A 22,049-nucleotide genomic window follows, 5' to 3' on the forward strand; every position below is an offset into this window, starting at 1 on the left:
CATAACGACTACTTCGATTTATTGTTGCAATTGTTAAAAATCAGACTCAAAGAGTCTTGTAACTAATAATAAAAAATGCACTAAAGTAATTTCGATAAGCACATATACTTATACTTAGTAAGTACAATGCTATGGTTTTAGCGATTTTAATTACCCGCAACGTGTGTTTATACTCTATTTCTATTAGAAACGTAAGTGCTTTATGCGTATTTTAAAACAAAATAGCCGTAAATTATATAATAATATGAATCAATGAAACTTACATCTTGTAAATGTCATTCCATGTGCTGTCACAATGTTTTTTTATTTCTTAACTTATAGCAATAAACATCCTTAAATGCTATACTCTGTTTTCTGCTATATATTTTTAAAAGTTATTTTTCATTCAAAATTTATATTTTTTTATTTCCATCCTTACCCTAATAAGTTTTACTTCATTCATTTCACGGAGTCAATTAACCAGTTAGTTAGTGATACGAATAGGTGAGGTTATTCGTTATATTTACATCGTAAACTTTTAGCACGAATATACTTCAAAATTAAATTTAGAACAATAAAAAGACTTTCTGGGATACTTTAAATTTAAACTGTTTTCATTAATTTAGACTCACTTTGAAATTGTCGATTATTTTAGGATTATAAAAGGGACAGTTTAGTTAATCCGTGCGTAGGCCTTCATATTCTAAACTCTTCTTAAAGGAAATTTAAGTATTTTTGATGTTTATGTAATAATATGAATCCTAAAGATGAGTCAATAATTAGCAGTTATAGCCAAGCGAAAGAAAATGGATACTTACGATCGTAGGTCGCCGGTTCGATTTCCGGAACACAATCTTATGTAATTCACACTTTGTGTATTAATTATATAGGATTACTGCTGCTCCAAACCCGCTTCCAAACGTAGGGATTATAGTTTATAACCCCATTAATATCTTTGGGAGAGGTCTATGGTTTCCATTGGCCGTCTATGGTCTGTAACGACGAAATAAGTCATCAAATCTAGTTATTATTATGAAATTCCGCAATCCAAAGGACTCGTCACATAAACCTTTAAGAACATTTACTGCAAAACTTTTCACATATTACGATCCCTAAACAGAATACTGTTATATATATTTGCTTACATTAAATCATATTTTATACTATAACATTTAATTTTAAAACGCTATAAAGCACCCACAGATGTCCAAGTGGCCAGTTATTTGCTATAAAATGTCGTACACGAAAGACTAATGTGACACGAATGCCCGCCATAACGCGGGAAAAGGGAAACCATAAACCATTCGGGTCGTGCGATAAACCCTAATGTGGCGTTGAGCTGTTAATGCAGCTATCGAAGCGTTAATGCAAATTTTATGCACTTCGACACTTGTATGCACTCAGTTATTTTATTAAAAACACATACCGTCACTTCCAATCCTTCTGTGACTTTCACGTAAAAAAACTTCGTATTACTTATTACTAATAACTAGTACTCGTATATATATACTATATATATACTAGTAACTCGTATTACTTATACTATTCGAACGCGAATTTGAATTTATAGCATTTGAGTTTATAATGAGCTGCGCCGAGAACCCACCTACACTGAATAACCTCTTGATACCAGGTTTCGTTAAGAAACAGAACGAGCAGTCATGAAGCGCTGATATAAGCGAAAGAGAAAAAACATCTGAGCTTCCCATTCGCAGTCGGAGACCTGGACGCCAGAGGGTGTTATATCGCGGCCTTCTCCAACCCCCATAATTTGACCTTGGCGACTGATTCGGTTCGGTTGCAAAGAAAAACAACATTTTTTTATCGTACTAAATATTTATTACTCTCACATTGTATTAGTTTTGTACAAAAATATAAAACCTTTAAGAATATATAAAGCTTATTCGAAATGGTCGCCATGGACTGTCCATATAGTCCTCTAAACGCCGAGGCACGTGCGACACGCGCTCTTTCTATGGAAAATTCTTCCATGCAAATCATATCAACTGTTTTAGGTACTCCAAATCATCATGGCGTTTAAATCAAGTTCTATAGAAGTAATCATAAATCATACTCCAGTCGATTAAGAACGGAATAGATGACGTCCAATCTTCGACATTGAGGAAGTCCGGAAAGTTCGTTTATAACCAAGATTGGGTGGATCGAACTTTGTTCCGGAATCTCTTAGAATTCTTTCTCTTTCTGCTTTGATAGTCTTTTTCATACGAACACTACGTGGACGGCCAGACCTTTTTCTGTAATATACAGAGGTTTTATTGTACTTAACACTTAACATTTGACAATACATTGGCGCGAAAATAAGAAAACACAATGAAAAATCATTAAAAATGACAGATGCCAAATTCAAAAGTAACAAATTGTTTATTTTTAATTATAACAGTATTCACGACTAGACTAAGTATATTAAAAAATATTTTACCTTTTACATAAATAAATAATTTTGTAAAGAAACACGAGAACAAGAGGAATAAGAAGAATACCAAAAAATAACAAGAAGAAACCCTAAATACTCAATATGAACTAAATAAAAAGACATAATTTTAACTAAATTTAAATTTAAAAAGTTATTTTTTTTCTTAACCACAAGATTACTAACCTCAAAATGAGATGATAAGTTTTTTTTCATTACGTAGTTAAAGAATGACATTTGATTGTAAAAAAAACATGGCGGAAACACATAAAGCGCGAACTTTTAATTGTATGTACCTGTCATAATACATATATATAAATATACATAAAGTGCCACAAGATATCTTAAAAATACTTTTTCTTTGCTTTAAACCTTAAATTAAAAGTATTTTGTATTATAAATGTACACATCTGAAATTGTAAAATATAACTTAAAAAGTTTTGTTAACTTTTTGGCCAGCACTTCATCTAGCCGGCATATCAGCATCCATTGTCGGTGATAGGTAGCAGATACTACTCAGAACGTTAAAATAATTGACAATTTAATAATGCGTGTAAATGCCTAACTTGACAGGGATATTTTGAATTTGTATTAGACAGCTTTTTAAAATCTTCACAAACACATCAAAGAAAATATGTATGTTTCACAGGAAAACATTATAACAAAAACACGTCATATAGTTTACTGTATAAGGTATAACATAACAAAGGAACAATCCGATGGTTCAAAGGTAATAAAATAAGGATATACGATTCCATTCGTTACGTATTTCGCCGCAAAACATATCTTATTTCCAGTCGAATGCAATCGAATACATACGGAACCAGCGACCGCTGAAATCTAATCTTCTACCCAGACAAACAGCACGAGAAGCAAATACAAGCTTTCAGGTAACTGAAGCAAGCTATATCACTATTTCAAAACATAACCTAAGTTATTATTCGTCAAGCATGTCATTGTTGACACGCGAGATCATTTTTGTTGATAAGCGTCTTCACAGAAAAAAATGTCATAATTTAAATATTGTCTCACAACTGTCTGAGTTGTTTACTTTTAATGATATTACTTATATTAATAATAAAATATAACTACATTCTGAAAACCATACGTTATCTATATGATTATAAATATACAGGGTGATTGTTAGTTGTTGAAGCCTAAATTAGCCTATTGTCTCTTTCCAAAGTTCAATGTACAATATTTATCGCCTGGTACTGTAACTAATTTTAATACGTTATAACCTATATTTTCAAAAAGGCTCCACTTGCTATATTATCATTACGTTATTTATTGTTTCTGAATCCATTGATTTTTGGACATCAAATTAGCTATACAATCACCCCATTTACACCTATAATCGAGTGTCCTGTGTATATTAAGAATATTTAAATGCCTCGTTTTTCTAATTACGAAATGTATATAACAGATATCTAAATGTAAATCGTTGGTTTCATAATTTGAATTTTAAGATTTTGATTGTCATTTAAAAAATTAACCACCATAAATTACAAAAAGTAAATATTTTGACACCACAAGCATCGTTTCATTATAAAAAATATATACGTAGTTAAGACTCCAATGTCGAATCAGTCAACATAAAGTTGATATGTTAACTTACTATGGAAAACAATTTTGCATTAAAAAAAAGAAATTCAAATAAATAAGTAAGAATGAAAACTACCTAATATGGAAGTTCTGTTCTAACTGAAATACAGTGTTGTTGTGTGATGAAAGATTTTGTCTGGCTGTTCCATACAAAATCTATTTAATCTAAAAGCTACCTACAATTGTTAACCACTGATCATCGATCGAAGGTACACTTTGAGCAAAAATAGAACCTCCTTATTCGACACGCCTTTCAGAAAGCCGTCACAACGGACATAAAAGATATGAAGTGTACTTCATACAACAATGTTTCATTTCAGTGAAGATTTGAAACATCCTACTCCTAAACTTATATCGATAAAATAACTTGGTTATTTATAAATCTCCGATATAATTTCTTAAAGGATTCCGACAGTCGCACGGCGTGTCGAACGGCACGCCGTTTGTTGCGGCAAGGTTTGTTAATGTGGCGTCTTGCTGCGGCAGCGGTCCTCGAAGTGGATATTTTACGGCTAAAATAATAATGATATACTAGTAATTCATATTCATCATAACTTCACAATAATAGCGGCTTTAAGATGATTAAATTCTGTAGTAAGTTCATTAAGCAAAAGAGAATAGGTCTTCAAATTCCAAAGGTTGGTCAAGATGGCATTGACTAAATATCTTTGAACTTGGCTGGCCTTTTGAGTACAGATCGCAAGCAAATATGTAGAATAAGCGATTGACAAGGATGGTATGAAAAAGATAATAAGCACATATCGGATTCAAGCTATGCAAGCTGATTGACATGAGGATATAAAGTATAAGGAAAGAAATATCTATTGTTGCCTAAAACAACTTCATAATAAGACTTGCTTCAATAAAAAAATTGCTGTATAAAGTATGAGAAGTCGAAGAAAAACACAATAGTCAGTTATTCACCAAAAAACTATAGCTTTATTTATTTGTACCACCAGTGTACTAAAGTGCGTTGAAAAGTTATCCACCAATCCTTTTAAATAAATCAGATTTCTGCATCTGTCAAATTATTACAACCAAATTTTTAAAGGAACCAACCTCTTTGGACTGGTATGGGCTTAAGTAAAAGAATGCTTTGCTGAACATAATTTAACTTTAATTACTGTCGATTGCGTGTATCCTTAATTTTTTTAGAAGAATTTGGTGTTTCTTCTTATTGCGTGATAATTTGTAAAATTATTGATAATTTTTTATGTTGTCTTATTTTTGCACTTATATATAGTAAAATATTTTGTGATATTTAAATGTAGTCTGGAAATAAAGTGATTTTTTTGTGTTACGTCGCCATATGTAATATACATAATATTAATACTAAAACGAAAGTTGAGATTTGCCCTCTAGTAGGGCCTGGCCCCACATAGGGAAATACTGGTCTAAAGTATGAGTAAAACACTGCTACATTAATCCTGTCCCGTGAATACAGAATGTTAACATCTACTAAGGCGATTACTTGATAAGTTAGTAATAATAATTTTTCTAATAAATTAATATACATCGTATATAAAATCTTTAAATAATTATTAAAAAATTTACTTGAAAACCATAGACAATAGAAAAGGAACATAGATATCCAATTTTAAAAGTATGGTAACCAATCACCAGATTTGAAATAGACAAATTGTTTTGTTTTATAAGTGTAGGTTATTTTTGTTATATTCAAACAACGAATATTGGTTTCTCAAATGATGTAAAGAATTGAAACTTGTAAAATCCTTGTTGCGGGAACCATGCCGCGTGAAACTTGTTATTGGACGCGCAAGTTAGAACTGGAGTTGGTTGAATTTGTACGACAAAGAGAATTTATTTGGAAGCCGTTTAGTAATACAAATCATCAAATTCTACAGAAATATAAGGCATACGCTGAATTTGCTGCTAAGCTGGGACGCGGGTATTCTGGTAAGTTTTATGTACATCGATAGTATCTCATAACTTTTAATAACCTTGTGTAATTTTCGAAGTCGCATTAAATAAAAACATTCAAAATATTTACAATGCATTACAGTTATTACCATGAGATTTTTTTTCGCAAATCATCTGACTAAATCACACATGGCATAGCCTTTTGGTTGATGATAATATAAGATGGAATTATCTTATTACTGTCACAACTTGAGTCAGCTTCTAACTTACCTACCTTCAGGCATTCTACCCCGAAATGAAATTTAACAACCTAATCAAAACTTAGGTCGACAATACTGAACACTACCAAAAGAAACTTCTCTTTTTCTCCATTGTTATATATTTCAGCTAACATAACAAATGCCTGTAACTACATTCCTATGTTCAAAAGTTTAATAGATTTTGTAATTTAAATATTTTGTAATTCAACAAATCGAACCATGTTATTACAAAGTTTTACCTAGTACTTTACTACAATTAAAAATGTAATTAAATAATAAAAGATAAAAATAAAATTCACTTATTTATAATTGGACTTTTAACAGGACTCTTAAAGATTGACAACTTTTTAAATCTATTTTATTTTTTACTCTACTGTGCTTTGCAAGGTGTTATAGTCATGGAGAAGAAGCAGTTGAATCTGTTTATTAAAAATAATTAAAGATTTTGGTATAGCTAGATTTTCACCATTTCTGTTTTTTTTATAATAAGTATTATAATTATTCTATATATACAAAATATTATCAAATATATTGTGAAGCCTCTGTGTTTTCTTTAAACTAATTTGCTCAAGGAGACTGAAGGCCCTCCTATGTTAAAGAAATATTTTCTCAATAAACTGTACCTTTGCCCCAAAGCATCAATACTTAACATACATAATTGTGTGCAAATAACTAAAATAAACTATGCTAGCAGTATCAATATCAGAGTAACTTTAATCTTCCAAATGACATGAGTGGCAGTAGTATGTCTGACCCTCAATGTGAAGGCCCCATTAAAGTTAAGAATCAATTTTCACATTTAAGATAATTACAGTTGATATAGCTTGGAACACAAACTATTTATTGTTATATTTTTAAGGGGTGATTGATTCAACATTTAGTAAAGAAAATTTTATATGTTTGGTGTTTTCAGAATTTAAATTTGAAATTAAAACAACTCAATTTTTGCAAAAGAGTATTGTTCATGTTAACTAAATTATATGCTTTCCCATCTACATTAAAGTGATGCTGTTGTTTATTACACTTGATTATTTTTATGCACATACCCACCAGCAACTTGAGACATTTTGGGACACTCTTGATAAATTTACTGCCTCCAACATATCATAATAATATATTGTTTGATGTCTTTTGCCACATTGATTTCATTGAGACTACAATCTTTCTAACTTCTGTTAGAATGACATGCAGCTTTCCATTTAAGCGGACATTTTCAAAATAGGTCATTGAAGTTTAAGATCGTGCAAATTATTCACTCAAGCTTATTTCATTACTATGGTAATAAGAATTAAAAACATAGTATGCACAGATATTTAATTTTGATAAGTTTGCTGGTATCCATACTATTACTTATTATGAGAATGCTTGTTGTATTTAGATTTATTTTGAATTTATTTTCAAGGTTATATTCTTTATTAATAAATTTGACAAAATTTTATTTATCAACCTATTTGTGAACTAAATGTCGCTTAAAATTATTATTAAGAAAGGGACTAATATATAGCTACTTCTGTTATGCAGCAGTAGTTGTGCAATGAAGTGCAAACACCTAGTCTGTTTCGGTGTTTGGCACTGGTCGGTCTAACATCTCCAGATTATGCCCCATGGAGGGGTGAAACACATGTAGAGTAGATTAACGGTGGTAGTTGTGTTTCGCATTGTTTACCGCACGCACATTTATCATTGGGCTGGCGGGCGGTGCACTTCATTGCACAACTACTGCTGCATAGCAGAAGTAGCTATATATTAGTCCTTTTCTTAGTTAGGATAGATTTCCGCGAGTTAACACTTGAATCTATTAGATATTTAAAATTATTATATTTCATATTACTTATTTCAGTTTGCTGTGTTCAGTCAAGTCTTAAGATGTGTTAAGTCTCAGTTAACATAGGTCGAGTAGGAATATTCATAAACTTAAAGTTTATCAGCTCTTCCTACAGATAGTACCCGTTAAGTCAGTTTGAAACTTTTTAAAAGAGTTAAATTTTATTTTAATGACTCCATCTATTGGCCGCCTCTCGTACTTCCCGTATCCTGAGTACACAGGGATAACAGTTGCAATTAAAAGAGTTATTGTATGCAGATATTTTTGTTACTCATTCACTACTAAAATTTCCACAAGTCTACTATATTCCAATCCATATAATCCAATTATGTATTCCATGATTTTTCTGACATATTTTTTTTATAATATATATATATATATATATCTCAGACTGGAAACTCAGTGTCCGCAGACAAACATGTACCTTGATTTATCTCTGTGATGTTATATTTATTGTGTAAATCCTAAATGATTTTTGAACTGTCCTTATCATCTTCAAACCTAGTTTTGGTTAAAATTAAATCATTTATTTACTTTTTGTACATAATTTTTAATTTATCAATAAGTTCATTTCAAAGGTTTAAATGTTATTAAAGTGTATTTTGATTTTTATGAGTCAACTTATTGATTTTTACATATTTCTTTAGTTTATTATGGCTTCTGATTTAAATATTTAATTTTGAATTTAAATCTGACACATCTGCAACATATAAAGTCTCCAACTAACTCCTCAAACAAACCAATTATTATTATTATATGCCTATTGTAACTGTATTTCTTGCTTTAGTTCTGAGATTCAGACTGTCAAACGAGAGAAAAGTTCAAGGTTGTCTATTGTAACTTTGTAAGTTAACGTCCCATAAATCTTAGTTAAAATTTTAACCAAAAAAATATAAACACGAGAAACATCTCATAAATCACAATACAGCAAAAAATTGTTCAACCCTTAGCGGGTAACCATACATCTCAAGTGGCGTGGGGTCGTGGGAGCGTGCTATTGGTTCAGCGGATCTTTGTTTTTATAACAAAAATTCCTATGCGCCCGCGCACCAGCGACAGCAGTTCACATTTGCCAGGCAGAAGGATGCTGGTCTCGGACGCGTTCACTAGCTAGGTGTCGTATATAAATATATATATATTCTTCTCCTGTTACCCTTCATTTTTAATTATTTTCCTATAACGGCACACTATTAGAGCTTTTTGATAATTATCAGAGTACTAAAGCTGCCCACATGTTGCTTTTGGTCACATTCACTAACAACTTCATATTCTGCTTGGAGAATTGACATTTCTTTCTTTAACCCTCTTTCCTCTATGGAGAGGCCATTAATAATCTTGCTGTAAATTTCCTGCTATATGTTTTCCATCTTGCAGGCTGTTGCCTTGAAAATAATTTTATTCATATTATAATTCCAATGTACCCGAAAACAAGTATGGCGATTACTGTATGCACAATATAATTAAACAATAATGGGATCTTAACTTACAAGTAGGCCAAAATTAAATATGATCTACGTAAATATAAAAAAAATTTCAAAAGAATGATTATTTGAATGGAATTTATTTTATTTTGTGGTGATAACTTTAAAATAATATGTTGTATGTATAAGTTTAACATTTTGTATTTAAAATAATTCAATTTTAATTTACAATAAATTTGTGGCTAGGCTTTAAAATTCATCAATCATAAATCACTTTAACAGACCACCATGCCATTAAAATCCTACTTGCTATGTTGTTTTATCCTTATATAATTGTATGATAAAAAAATTTAAATATTTAACTCAAAGAGAGGTACTTTGATAAAAAGTGAGTTTTGCTTAACACAAGAGGTAGTATCATTTAAATTAAGAGAAAAAATTATAGAAATATTTTGGAAAAAAATATTTTGTTACGAATGAAAAAGAAATCTATTGAAATACATCCACCTGAGCTATTGCCAGAAATTATTAGCATTTCTAGTTAGGACTGATGTTTGTTCATCAATACTTCTAAATGTATGGGTGAAATATATGCCATTACTTTATACATTATTTGTATCAATTGACATTTAATATAATTGGTGAGCCAATTACTCAATCTATTATTTTAGTTCCTTTTGTTTATTTACTACAACTTTAGAATATTTACTTCATTGTTAATTAGTTTCTAGATCCAAATAGAAGTAGTTTTTTAAGTCTCGCCTAGTTGGTACCCTATTGGGTATTTAAACTAAAATGTTGTACACTTCTATTATATGTGCACTAGTTTTGATATTTACCATTATGTTTTTGTATAACATTGTCTATGGGCTTTTTATTGTAAAATAAAAATGAAAAACATATCTGTATTCAATGTAATAACATGGAAAGTAACCTGGCAAGTGTGGCAGATGGATAGATGATCTTATTAAAATTGACAGGTAGGCTTCTGTCTACTTGGTTTCAACAAACCATCCTGCAAAGATGACGAGTTTCTTTTATGGCTCTCGCTATGGGTGACCTTTCATATTCCTACCTTGTTTGGGGCAGGATTTTTATTCCTCTTTTATTAATTTTTTTCACATCCTTTTTTTATTTTTAAGCTCTTATATCACTCCTCTTAAGATAAATCTTTCCTCTTCTTTCATTCTACAACTATCTTTCATTCTTTTCCATATTAATTTCCGTTCTTTCTTCACCTCACTTCCCTTCTTCGCCTCATTCCTCAATTACCACAGAATTATCACATTTGTATATTTGTTTATGATATTTTACATTTTTATCCTCCTTATAATATGCTATTTATATCTATTTGTTATGGGCGTTTTTTTTCTTTTATGTTTTATTTACTTAACATTTAATTCTAATTCGACCCCCTGTTTACTTGATAGTTTTCCCGGCCTGTATTTGTTTTATTTATATTTGTGTCATCCATCACTATCCTCCTGCAGAACTCGAGTAATCCTGGCCTTATTGTTAGCTCCCAATAGTGAGGTTATGTGTTCCTCGTCCTGTGTTAAGGTTAGCATTATTTAACCGTACCCAACTTCACGAGAAATCTAAGCAGTCCCTTGATCTCGCCAGCACCTCGCTAATCCAAGATGGTTAGCCCTATATGGTGCTACACCATAAATTCAAAGACTATGTGGGTACCATTCCAGTCCTCTTCAAAGCATGCCCTTTACAGCAGACTGTACATAACACCTAAAGTAACAAGATGTTCATTAAAAACCACCAGTTGAGATCTCTACCACCAGACGTAGTTGTAGTCGCGACTAGCCTGAGCAGGGTATAAGAGTGTAATTTGTACTTTCTTCAGCAGTACATATACTAAAATTGTAACTGAATGCAGACCAAGCCAAGTATTCCTATTGGAAAGTTTAAACCAGACCTACATCTGAATGTCCTAAGGCTGAAATAATGATGATGATGTAATCATAAAACATTATTGATATAATTATTTGGAAGTGTACTAAATCTACCACTTACCACTTTTCATCATCTGTTCATAATAAAAATTATATATGTCACAGCACGCACCGTAAGAGACCGCTGGGTGAACATCCGAAGTACATTTAATCACAATCTTCGTCGTGTGGACAAGTCAAAAGAAACGGCTACATCACCTGAAGAAGTGTATGTACCATGTTGGCCACTGTGGAAACCATTACAGTTTCTCCGGGAGGTCTCTAAAAAGGATGATACCAATAATTCTGAGGTAAGACTAATTTGTTTAAATAAATGGAGTTTAGATTGGGTACAGACAGACATAGCATATCCACTGACAATGTGGACAGACATATTTTTTAAAAAATATAAAAAGAATTTTTTAGAAAATATAGATGAATTTTTTTAGGAAATTTAGATGATTTTTTGTAGGAAATATAGATGAATTTTTTTGGGAAATACAGGTGGATTTTTTTTAGCAAGTGTATATTTATTTATTCTAGTTCCCCTATCTTTCATCTCAATTCTAGGAAATGTATATGGATTTTTAAAGAAATACAGATGGATTTTCTTAAGAAAATATAGATGGAATTTTAAGAGTATATAGACGGTTTTTTTAGTTGTAATTAAAAATAGTTATAGTAGTAATTATAAATAGTTTTAATTGACTAAACATTAAAATGCGTTTAAATTAACTATACATTTCTAGTGCAACCATAGATAGCATTATCGATTTTAGCGGACACTTAAAATAGTGTATGTTAGGGTTTACCTTCTAATATAATTAAATAAAAAGTACATAACAATATACTTTGAACAAACAACTAATGAAATACGTAAAAATTAATTACACATCATAAAATTTTGTTTTTGGAGGTAGATTTGTTTTCAAATTGAAATAAAAAAATCTAAACATAGTTTTAAAGTGTCTTTTCCTCTTCAAGAGTTTGATGATTGCTATTGTAAACTCTCTCGAGGCAGCCCAGTAGTAGAAAAAATCCGTTAGAGTTAAGTTGAATGACCTCGCTGACCACGCAATATTCCCAAAGCCGACCCTATAGACCCCTCCCATAGATATATTTCGGGGAAGCTTGTGCCTTGTAGTTGGCGTATATAGGCTGAAAGCAGTATAGTAGCTAGTATGTAGGAGCATTTGTTATGCAACAAGATTGTGTTGTCATGACACCATGTGATAAAATAAAAAGATTAAATGTAATTATTAATATTAAAATATTTTAAAATTATATATTTTATAATGATACCATAAGATTATTATGGCATACATATCGCATCGATTCCACACATGATAACTACCACCCCTTAGTGAACTTGTAAAATACCTCTATTTTCATTAAAAAGAATTATTTTTTATGATCTTTTAATAGAACGCTATAATTAATTATTTTGTAGAAAACATTTTTTTTTTTCAATTTTAACTTATCGTATTACCCAAGTTTTTCAACATCTTACACGTATCAATTCATGTTTCAGGACTACCCACAACAGTTAATAGAAATACACGCGACGCAAAACAACGTGCGCGTGAAGGAGGAATCACAATCTGACACTGAGGAATTGGAATTCGAGATAAGGCAACGCGATCACAGGACAGACAGACCAAGGCGGCGTCGTAAGTTAAAGACGCCTTTAAAGAAATTACGGAAAGGAAACAAATGCATGAGTTTTCTGAATGATCTCCTGATAGCAATGAAGCCGTTAACAGCACCACCATCACCAGATCGTAACGTTCAGTATTGGTTCTTTGGTAGACATGTAGCTGAAAGGCTTAATGCTATGAGAGAAATCGACGCAACTAGTGCATGTCGGGATATTTTATCTTTGTTAAATAAAAGTGAAAGTATAAATAGTTCAGCTATAAAAATGGAAGATGATATTTCTGATTGAGATGCTTATATTAAATATTTAGTATGTAAAAGCTTTGAATGGGGTTTTGCAATAGCACTATATGAAGTGATTACTTTGAAACTAGTAATGTACGGTTTGTAGGGACAGATAGTAAACAAGTAAGTTATTTAATATTTCTGAAACTATTAATTTTTTATATAAGGTATACCTTGCATTGAACATAGAGCTATAAATTACCCCATTTAAAGCTTTTACATATATAATATAGCCTAGCATAAGTAAACGTGATAATATTTTACGGCTTGTTAGATTTGACTTTATATGTTTTTATTTAGCTCTGGACTAATTATCGTGTAGCTGGTAGAACAGCCAGGGATCATCAGTGTCATAATTATAAAAAAGAATTAAAAATGTAATGATGGGCACATATTGCCTGTCTTAAGTAGTTCGATGGGGGTACATAGAAAAAGTGAGAGGAGTGAAGTTGGTTACCGCACGCGTTGCAGGCGACTCGTGGCTATCTTCACTCAGACAGTTAGTACTCGGCAGCCATGATAGATGGCGCTAGGTGTAACATTTTTATATCTGATTTTTAACATTTTACTTGCTGGTGGTAGTCAATTGTATCATTCAAATCAATTTATAAAACTCTAAATTGTTTAAGTTTTAGAATAAGTATAAGTACCGTTACGTAGTATCGGTTCTGGCTCTGAATGAAACACCACTGGTTCACAAGGAGTCCTTTATTCACAAATCAGATGGTCACCCTACTTTAAATCAAAGTATACTTTCGCTTAGTCCAAACTATGCTTACACATTGTCAAGATATCACTGTTCAAATAACTTACTAAATCGTCACTTTGTATCACTGAATGTAGATCTTAATCTTATAACTCGAAAAACAACACTGAACTATCGACATGGGAAGTACACCTATATATACCACGGAGAAGGTTCTAGTAATTTCGCTATAGTCTTCTTCTTGAAGTGGCTCTCCAACTAGTGGAGGTTGGCTATCAGCTTCCTGCTCTCTTCCCTATTTTTGGTTCTGCGTAATAGCTCAGCAGCGCTGGCGATTCCGGTCCACTCTCTAATGTTACGAAGCCACGACTTCTTTCTCCTACCAACTTTCCTTTTACCAGCGACCTTTCCCATCATGATAAGTTGAAGGAGATTGTATCGTTGGTGTCGAAGAACGTGTCCCAAGTAAGCGATTTTCCTTCGTTTTACTGTGAGCATTGGTGCGTCCATATGGCCGATTCGTTTCAGAACTTCGACGTTGGTCACCTTCTGAGTCCAGCTTATGGACAGCATGCGTCTATATGTCCACATTTCGAAAGCCTCTATACGCTTACGAAGGTCTTCCTTTATGGTCCAGGCCTCACATCCGTACAGTATAATAGGCCAGATGTAACAGTGAAGCAAACGGGTTCGCAGCTTGATGTTGTTGCTGCGACTACATAGCACTTTCTTCATCGCGTTGAAAGCGCCACGTGCAATTTCAATTCGCGTCTTTATTTCTAAGTCGCTATTCCAATCTTCGTTAAGCCATGTACCCAGATATTTGTACTTTTGAACCATTTCCAGAGTTTGGCCTGATACCGTGATGTTCGTGGTGGTGTCAGATGCGTTAGAAATTACCATAAATTTCGTTCGCTATAGTACTCGGTAACAATTTCTAAGAACCGTACACAAAGATCTATAAATAACTTTAAGGTCACGCGTGTTTATGGCACTTTTTGATCCCAGGGTTCCTTGCTTATTGACCCTACAAGGTATGTGAATACTAAAGAAAGGTAGTAACTGTTTGGGTTAAATGACTGAAATGAAATGAAATGAAAAGAATTATTGACAAAAATTATTTACAGTTTAGATTTGGCGATATAGATTAACAAAGTTTACTTATTTCTAAAATTTCTATTTCCTATAACCCTCACACTAGGCTAAGCCTGTGTCGTGAGGGTTATGTACAGATGAGTTATCACTTTTTTTTTTTTTTTTTTTAGTTTAGCCGATTTAAATCCAGGTTATTCTCGAGTTCGCCATAGGACAACGGGGCAAGCCAGTTTGACACGATATTTTTTACCTCGTAGATTTTCTTGTTTTTAATGTTTTTTTTTTTCCTCTCGTACCGCTATCTGGTTTAGGACAGGGACCTTTTTTACATATATTATTCACATAAGTTTTTTATTTCCATGACCATCTGTCATTCATCTTATTATCTTTCATTCTTTTCTGTCTATCATGTTACATTTCTATTCTTTTATGCCCTTTTACTCAATTCCTCTTTCTTTCGTCCTCTTATTTTTTACAAATCTTATTTACTAGGTAAGTTAATCACAGTTGTTTACTTATAATTATTATTTATTTTACTTCAGTCTTATTTATTTCCTTTTGTTTTACCTAGTTTTGTTTTTTTGTATTGCTTGTGTTATAATTGTTTTGCAGTATTCGAGGAACCCTTTTCTTGTTGCAGTTTCGCCCTGTTTTTAATGTTACAGTGCATCGCCACTCTGTTATATGTAAACGCCTTGGCAAAGAGACCGTGGCGTTGCGCGAAGGCAGTATTCACCACTGGCATATTCACTCTGTAGACCCTTTTATCTCGTAGATATTTGTACTCATCAGGGGCAGATAATATTTTGCGGTGCGTCAACAAAAAGCACGCTTTTTAAAACGTAAAGCTTTCTTCCGCTAAGAACGTCAGCCTCTTTGTACAGTTTGTCTGTAGAATATTTATATGGCTTCCTAAGCATGGTTTTGAGGACTGATCTTTGTGCTCTCTCGACTTGGATCATGAAGGTTTTGGCAGCACTCCCCCAGCATGCTATACAATATGTTATTATTGACTGGCACAGACTTTTTTTGCATTTATTGCAAATATTTATAGTTTTATTGTTATTGCAATAACCTATTTGACACCATTTTCGTACAGGAACCGTGGCATTTGTGGTTGGTACTCGTATATTGACTTCGTGTGGTTTTTGCTTTGAAGTCTGATATTCTGAAGCAAGTTCTTCTGCTAATCGAAACAGAAAGTCTTTTCGTGAGATATTTTCTCCTGTTGTGTTTTTGTACAATATCCAGCTATTTATTCCGGCTAAATCTAAAATATTGAAAAATACTTGAAGTGACCACCTTCTGGAACCTGATTTCACTGTATATTTTCGTGCCTTTTGATCAGTAACATCGACGCCAAATTTAGTATTATTATAAAATGATACAGTTTCAGGTGATTTCTTTGCAGTTTTATCAATTTTGATGTGGTTATGTTTTGTACTTAGTATAAGAACTTTTTTCTTTGGTTTGCTCTTATAAATAGTAAGTGTGCATCCATTGGATTGGTACAATAACGTTGAAAAACGTGCCATGTTGTCTTTTTTCAGTTTGCAGTTTTTCGGCAGCTCCCTTTTATTTGCGCGTATTGTTCCAACCAACGAAGTATTTTTAGATTTTAATTTTTCCGCCAAGGAATACTCGTAAAAAAATTATCAGTTGTTATAGTTCTACCCTTCATGGTATATGGGGCAAGCAGTTTCATTACGAGAAATTCGCTTAGGGGGGTTGATGCATTTCTTGTCTCATCTTTTCCTAAATACGGAAAGCCATTTACCACATATTTCGTCTCTACATCAGATGCCAACCAAAATTTTTACTTTGACTTTATGGGACTTATGCTTGGGTATGCTGCCTCCGATGACGTGACCGAACTGCGTGTTGATGATGTTAGGCCGTGCTTCCACATCAGGCCGCTGCGGCACTGTGCAAGGCGGCGGCGGGCTGTCAGGCTGGTATAGCGTCGCCTGCTGCTCCTGCTCGCTGCTCAAAGGCTGCATTGGCAGCTGAGCTTGGAATACTACGTCAGCGCCCATTAGTAAATCTATTTCACTAGGTACGTTGAATTCCTCATCAGCTAGTCTGATATTTGGAGGAATTGTGAAGTCGGTCAAATCAAATTTGTATTGGGGCAATTTGCAAGTAATGTTTTTAACAACGTGACAAGTGGTTTCAACTTTATATGGAGTGATTAAAGATTGCACTTCCACTGGTAAGCAATATTTTACTAGACCTTTTGAATTAGTTATACCTATTATATTGGTATTATTTGGAGTGGGTGTCAAACCAAGCAGCTGTACCGCCTTCTCTGATATGAAAGACAGCTGTGACCCACTGTCTAAAAGTGCCTTCAGATGTACCTCTCTGCCGTCTCTAGCTATGACTTTGACCTTTGCTGTGGGAAGAAGCACATCGTTGTTATTAATATTGCCTGCCGCCAATGCGTCAGGAGATGCTGCTGCCTGATTTGTTGGGCTGGTGTGACCGGGGCCCAAGCTTGTTTATTGCCTGCCAGTGCAGCAGGAAAAGCAGCGGCCTGATTAGTTGCGGTCGGTGTGACCGGGGCCGAAGCTTGTTTATTGCCTGCCAGTGCAGCAGGAAAAGCAGCGGCCTGATTAGTTGCGGTCGGTGTGACCGGGGCCGAAGCTTGTTTATTGCCTGCCAGTGCAGCAGGAAAAGCTGCGGCCTGATTTGTTGCGGTCGGTGTGACCGGGGCCGAAGCTTGTTTATTGCCTGCCAGTGCAGCAAGAAAGGCTGCGGCCTGATTTATTGCGGTCGCCGTTCTTAATGGCGACGAATATGCAGCCATCTGGTCACTCATATCAACGGCTCCTTTTGCTTTATTGTAAGCTATTATCATTCTTGGTTTTCGTATTGTCTTGCCTCTTTTAGTAACCTTTGAGAACCCTTTTGAATGCCTTGTCGATAGCATTAACACGTCCCGTTTGTCTTTCCATTTTAGTACACATATGCCACGTTCATTTTCCTTTGCAATAGATTCACCGGGTTTTAATTTAGCGTCTACCACTGCTTTAGGAAAACCTTTCCTATTTGTTGGGTTTCGATATAAAACAAGCACATTTAGTTAATTATTTAATGTTAAGAAATCAAATATGTTACACTTGTAAAATATCCGTTGATGGTAGATGCAAAAGAGATCGTCTTTTGTTAGAAGCCGGTGAAAGACGCCGTGCGTTCCGATACACGCACTCAAGTCCAAATTAAAAGTGTTACGTTCGGATACAATATCGAACACTATTTTTCCTTAGGGTTCCGACCAAATGAGTATCTTTGTCAAGAAGTTGGTTTGCCAGCTCTAAACTAGTATACCAGTTATCTGTTGCAACTGTATGTCCCAAACTTAATATGTGATCGCATAAAGACATCACAACTTTTGTGGGTGAGGTATTTAAAACCTCATTATTTTTACCTGCATACAATTGTAATTTGCATGTATAGCCAGGTATTGTACATAGTTTAAATAACTTCATTCCATACTTGTGTCTTTTGCTTTTATTATATTGCCTAAAGATGATACGGCCTCTGAATGGTACCTGCGTTTCATCGACACAGACATCTTCCTTGGGGCCATAGTGTTTTTCAAAGTTCTCGTTTAATTTGTCGATGAGAGGTCGTTTTACTAATTCTATCTTTAGGATCAGCTGATTCGTTATTTGTAAGGTACAAATTCTGCAACAATATTTCGAACCTGTTTCGACTCATGACAGTTGGAGGAAAAGTTTGCCTGTAAACACGGTCTGTACTCCAATAAAGACTGATCTTTAGCAACTTCACAAGACCCATGTATAATATTAAGCCGAAGAATCGTTTTAACTCATCTTTTGTAGTTGGTTTCCATTTATGTGAGCGTGACGAAGGCTTTACACTTCTTTCTCGTTGTTCTGCAAACAAATTGGTCTGAACTGCGATTTCTTCGAAGATGTTATCTGGTACCAGCAGGCTGAAATATTTTCCTTGGGCATTATTCCGTAGTTGGCTGGCATATGGTTCCTTCATTCCTTTAAATTAATAGAAAATTATGTGTATATAATATTTCATTTAATTGCAATGATGTAAGCCCAAGATGAAATGAATAAATTCTAATAAAAAAGAACAACTGTCTTGAGTAATAAATAATAACAAATAAACAGATTATTATAGTTGGAGCGACGGTGGCCTAGTGGATAAGGCATTGGACTTGTGATAAAAGGGTCACGGGTTCAATCCCAGGCTGGGAAAGTTGGTTAAAAAATAAATGGTGCTGTCTAATAATAAAAATAACTTACCTGTTGGCTCTGTAAAGGCGATAATTGATGGTTGGTGCCCCTTTGGTTCAACCCATTTTTGAGATGTACTTCCACTCAAACTAGGTATGTTTTCAGTAACAAACTTTTCAACGGGATCACATTCTGTCTCGGAATCACTTGTAATAAAAATACGTCTGCGCTTTCTCGGAATTTAAATATCTTCTTCGCTATCAGTATCTTGTCTTTCACTTAAATCACAATCTCGGCCTATCTTTTCGAAAATCCTAGCTTCAAGTAAATCAATGTCACGTAAATCTTCAAGGGTAAAATCTTCCAAATCTAAAGTTTCAATATCCATGATTCATAAAGATAGCTTTACGATGAAACGAAACAAAACTGACAATATACCCCTATCTAAAGCGACGTGCGCGCTCATCCAGTGTTGGCGAACGACTGCAGAGAGCGGGTGACCGGAGTTGCGGTCACTCCGGCGCCTTCGTAACGGTTTTACATATTTTCGCTTCACAGCGCCACGTAGGTCACCGGTGACCTCGTCAGGTTTTTTGAAAATATTTTGAAAACTATCGAACCGATTTCACTTTAAGTTAGATATATTTTCATATCTTAACATTCCACACCAAATATCATTAAAAAGTTTTTCTAAAAAAAAATATATATATTTCTTCTATGGTAGCTAACGTGTTAAGTTTATAAAACGTATTCTCTAATTAGAGCTACAAAAGTCATAACATCATTTCTAAAAAAAAAGTGAAATGTAAAAATTTTGAATTTATTATTGCACGACCAGTCTAAATGACTGGCCTGGTAAATCTAGTGTTAAAGATTAAATCCTCGCATAATCGGTCGAACATCCTGTCCGTAGTCGCGTGTGTCGTCGTTTAGCATGTAATCGACGGTGTAGATGAACGACTTCAGATTTAAGTCGACCTGGAGCGACTTGTTGTCCACCAAGGAGGTTTGGAGCGCGTCCCAGCACCCCTGGTTGGCATAGAAACTTTACACGCTGCGTGTATGGTGTCAGTGATTTGGTCTATAAAGACATCTAAGTCACCCGCGTTCAAATCGAATATTTTTGTGTCTGGTAAGTTAGAGTTGTGCCGTTATTTTGAAAAATTATATATATACGAGGGTGAATCAAAACACTCTTGGAATCAATATTACAAAATGCAAAGATTTAAATAATAATATTTTATTTTTCTACATAATCTCCCTCCAATGCAATGCATTTAGAATAACGCGTTTCTAACTTCCTTATTCCTTGTGAAAAAAAATTATTTTCTTGACTCTCTAAAAAGTCCTCTACGGCAGCTATAACCGCGTCATTATCGTGAAATTTTGTTCCACGAATTTCCTCTTTTAATTTTGGAAATAAGTGAAAATCACTTGGGGCTAAGTCCGGAGAATATGGTGGGTGGTCAAGGAGATTGAAGCCAGCACAGCGGATTGCGTTGAGCGCAATTTCCGATCGATGAGCAGGAGCGTTATCTTGAAGGAACAACACGCCCGACGACAGTTTACCACGACGTTTTTCTTTAATCGCTTCACGCACTTTCGGGATTAAATTTGCGTAATAGAGTCCAGTAATCGTCTGGCCTTTTGGCATGTAATCAATAAAAAGGATTCCTTCACTATCCCAGAACACAGAGGCCATAACTTTGCCAGCGATAGGAGCAACTCGAAATTTCTTAATGGATAGAGAGGATGGTCGTTTCCAAGACATGCTTTGTCTTTTAGTTTCAGGATCAAAATGGTAGACCCACGTTTCATCCATGGTGACAAGACGACGGCAAAAATTATCCGAATCACGCTGGAATATTTTGAGATTACGCTTGGAAATTTCCAAACGTCGCTTTTTGTTTTCGTCGGTTAACATTCGTGGCACCCATCTTGCAGACACTTTTTTGAACCCCAGTGAATCAATTAAAATGGATTGAACGCTACCAAAAGATATCTTTAGGATCTAAGCTATATGTTTTATAGACATTCTTCTGCCTTCCAAAACCAGATTCTCAACCTTTTTGACATTTTCTTCTGTAACGGAGGTTGAAGGCCGCCCAGAACGCGGGTTATCTTTACAGCTTGATCTACCTCTTTTAAAGCACCCAGTACGCAACCGTAGAATAGGGTACAGCATCACCCCCTAATGTCTGCTGAATGTCCAAAAAAATTTCCTTCGTAGACATTTTTTTCAAACTGAGATATTTTATCACCGCACGTAACTCACTTTTATCCATAATTTTGACTTTTTAGCAACTCGTTGCACAAAAAAATTTATTACATGCGAACGAACTGACAAAAACAAGTGACAGTCTGCATAAATATAGTGTGATAGACACTCTTTAATTTGAATATCGAACTTGATCCAAAAAGGTTTCATATATATGCACTTCTAAGAACTTTTTGATTCACCCTCGTATATATATATATATATATTTAATTAATTAATTAAGGGTAGTGGGCAGAAGGCCTAGTGCACTGCAGCTCGGTACTCCCCTGATGGTGGTGGTAGCCAGCCGCACGATCTCCCAGCACTGGTCAGGCGGCAGCAAGTCGAGAGCAGGGAGCGCCGGTAGTTCACAGGATGTGTCGGTTCCGGTACAAGGTTATATGAATTCGAAGAGAAGTCTCGAGATCGAGAAAGAACCCTCTGGTGATCCACTCGGATTCCCCCCATCGTCTTAAAAATTTTCC

General features: G+C 34.2%; 2 protein-coding genes across 2 annotated transcripts; one reads left to right on the top strand and one right to left on the bottom strand.

Moving 5' to 3' along the window:
- Positions 1–5,684: 5,684 nt before the first annotated feature.
- Positions 5,685–14,311, top strand: LOC137923790 (uncharacterized). The gene is made up of 3 exons (XM_068767063.1): positions 5,685–5,932; positions 11,475–11,659; positions 12,880–14,311. The coding sequence occupies exons 1-3, from the start codon at positions 5,764–5,766 to the stop codon at positions 13,291–13,293; spliced, it is 768 nt and encodes a 255-aa protein (XP_068623164.1). The 5' UTR covers positions 5,685–5,763; the 3' UTR covers positions 13,294–14,311.
- A 2,575-nt stretch (positions 14,312–16,886) lies between these two features.
- Positions 16,887–21,009, bottom strand: LOC137923584 (uncharacterized). Its single transcript, XM_068766802.1, is given in 7 exon segments — positions 16,887–17,485; positions 17,599–18,137; positions 18,325–18,726; positions 18,728–19,109; positions 19,377–19,540; positions 20,194–20,336; positions 20,908–21,009. Coding segments are annotated over 7 exon segments (2,331 nt in total).
- Between the last annotated feature and the right edge of the window lie 1,040 nt (positions 21,010–22,049).

The sequence above is a fragment of the Battus philenor genome, unplaced genomic scaffold (genome assembly GCF_028537555.1).
Source record: "Battus philenor isolate CCGP_79_NKW_IND1 unplaced genomic scaffold, ilBatPhil1.0.hap1 SCAF_22, whole genome shotgun sequence".
NCBI lineage: Eukaryota > Metazoa > Arthropoda > Insecta > Lepidoptera > Papilionidae > Battus > Battus philenor.

Excerpts from the sequence above, each read along its gene's own strand:
- LOC137923790 (XM_068767063.1), top strand. The coding sequence starts at position 5,764 with ATGCCGCGTGAAACTTGTTATTGGACGCGCAAGTTAGAACTGGAGTTG. Across the intron at positions 5,933-11,474 it reads GCTGGGACGCGGGTATTCTG|CACGCACCGTAAGAGACCGC; the intron begins GTAAGTTTTATG and ends TATATGTCACAG. Across the intron at positions 11,660-12,879 it reads ATGATACCAATAATTCTGAG|GACTACCCACAACAGTTAAT; the intron begins GTAAGACTAATT and ends TTCATGTTTCAG.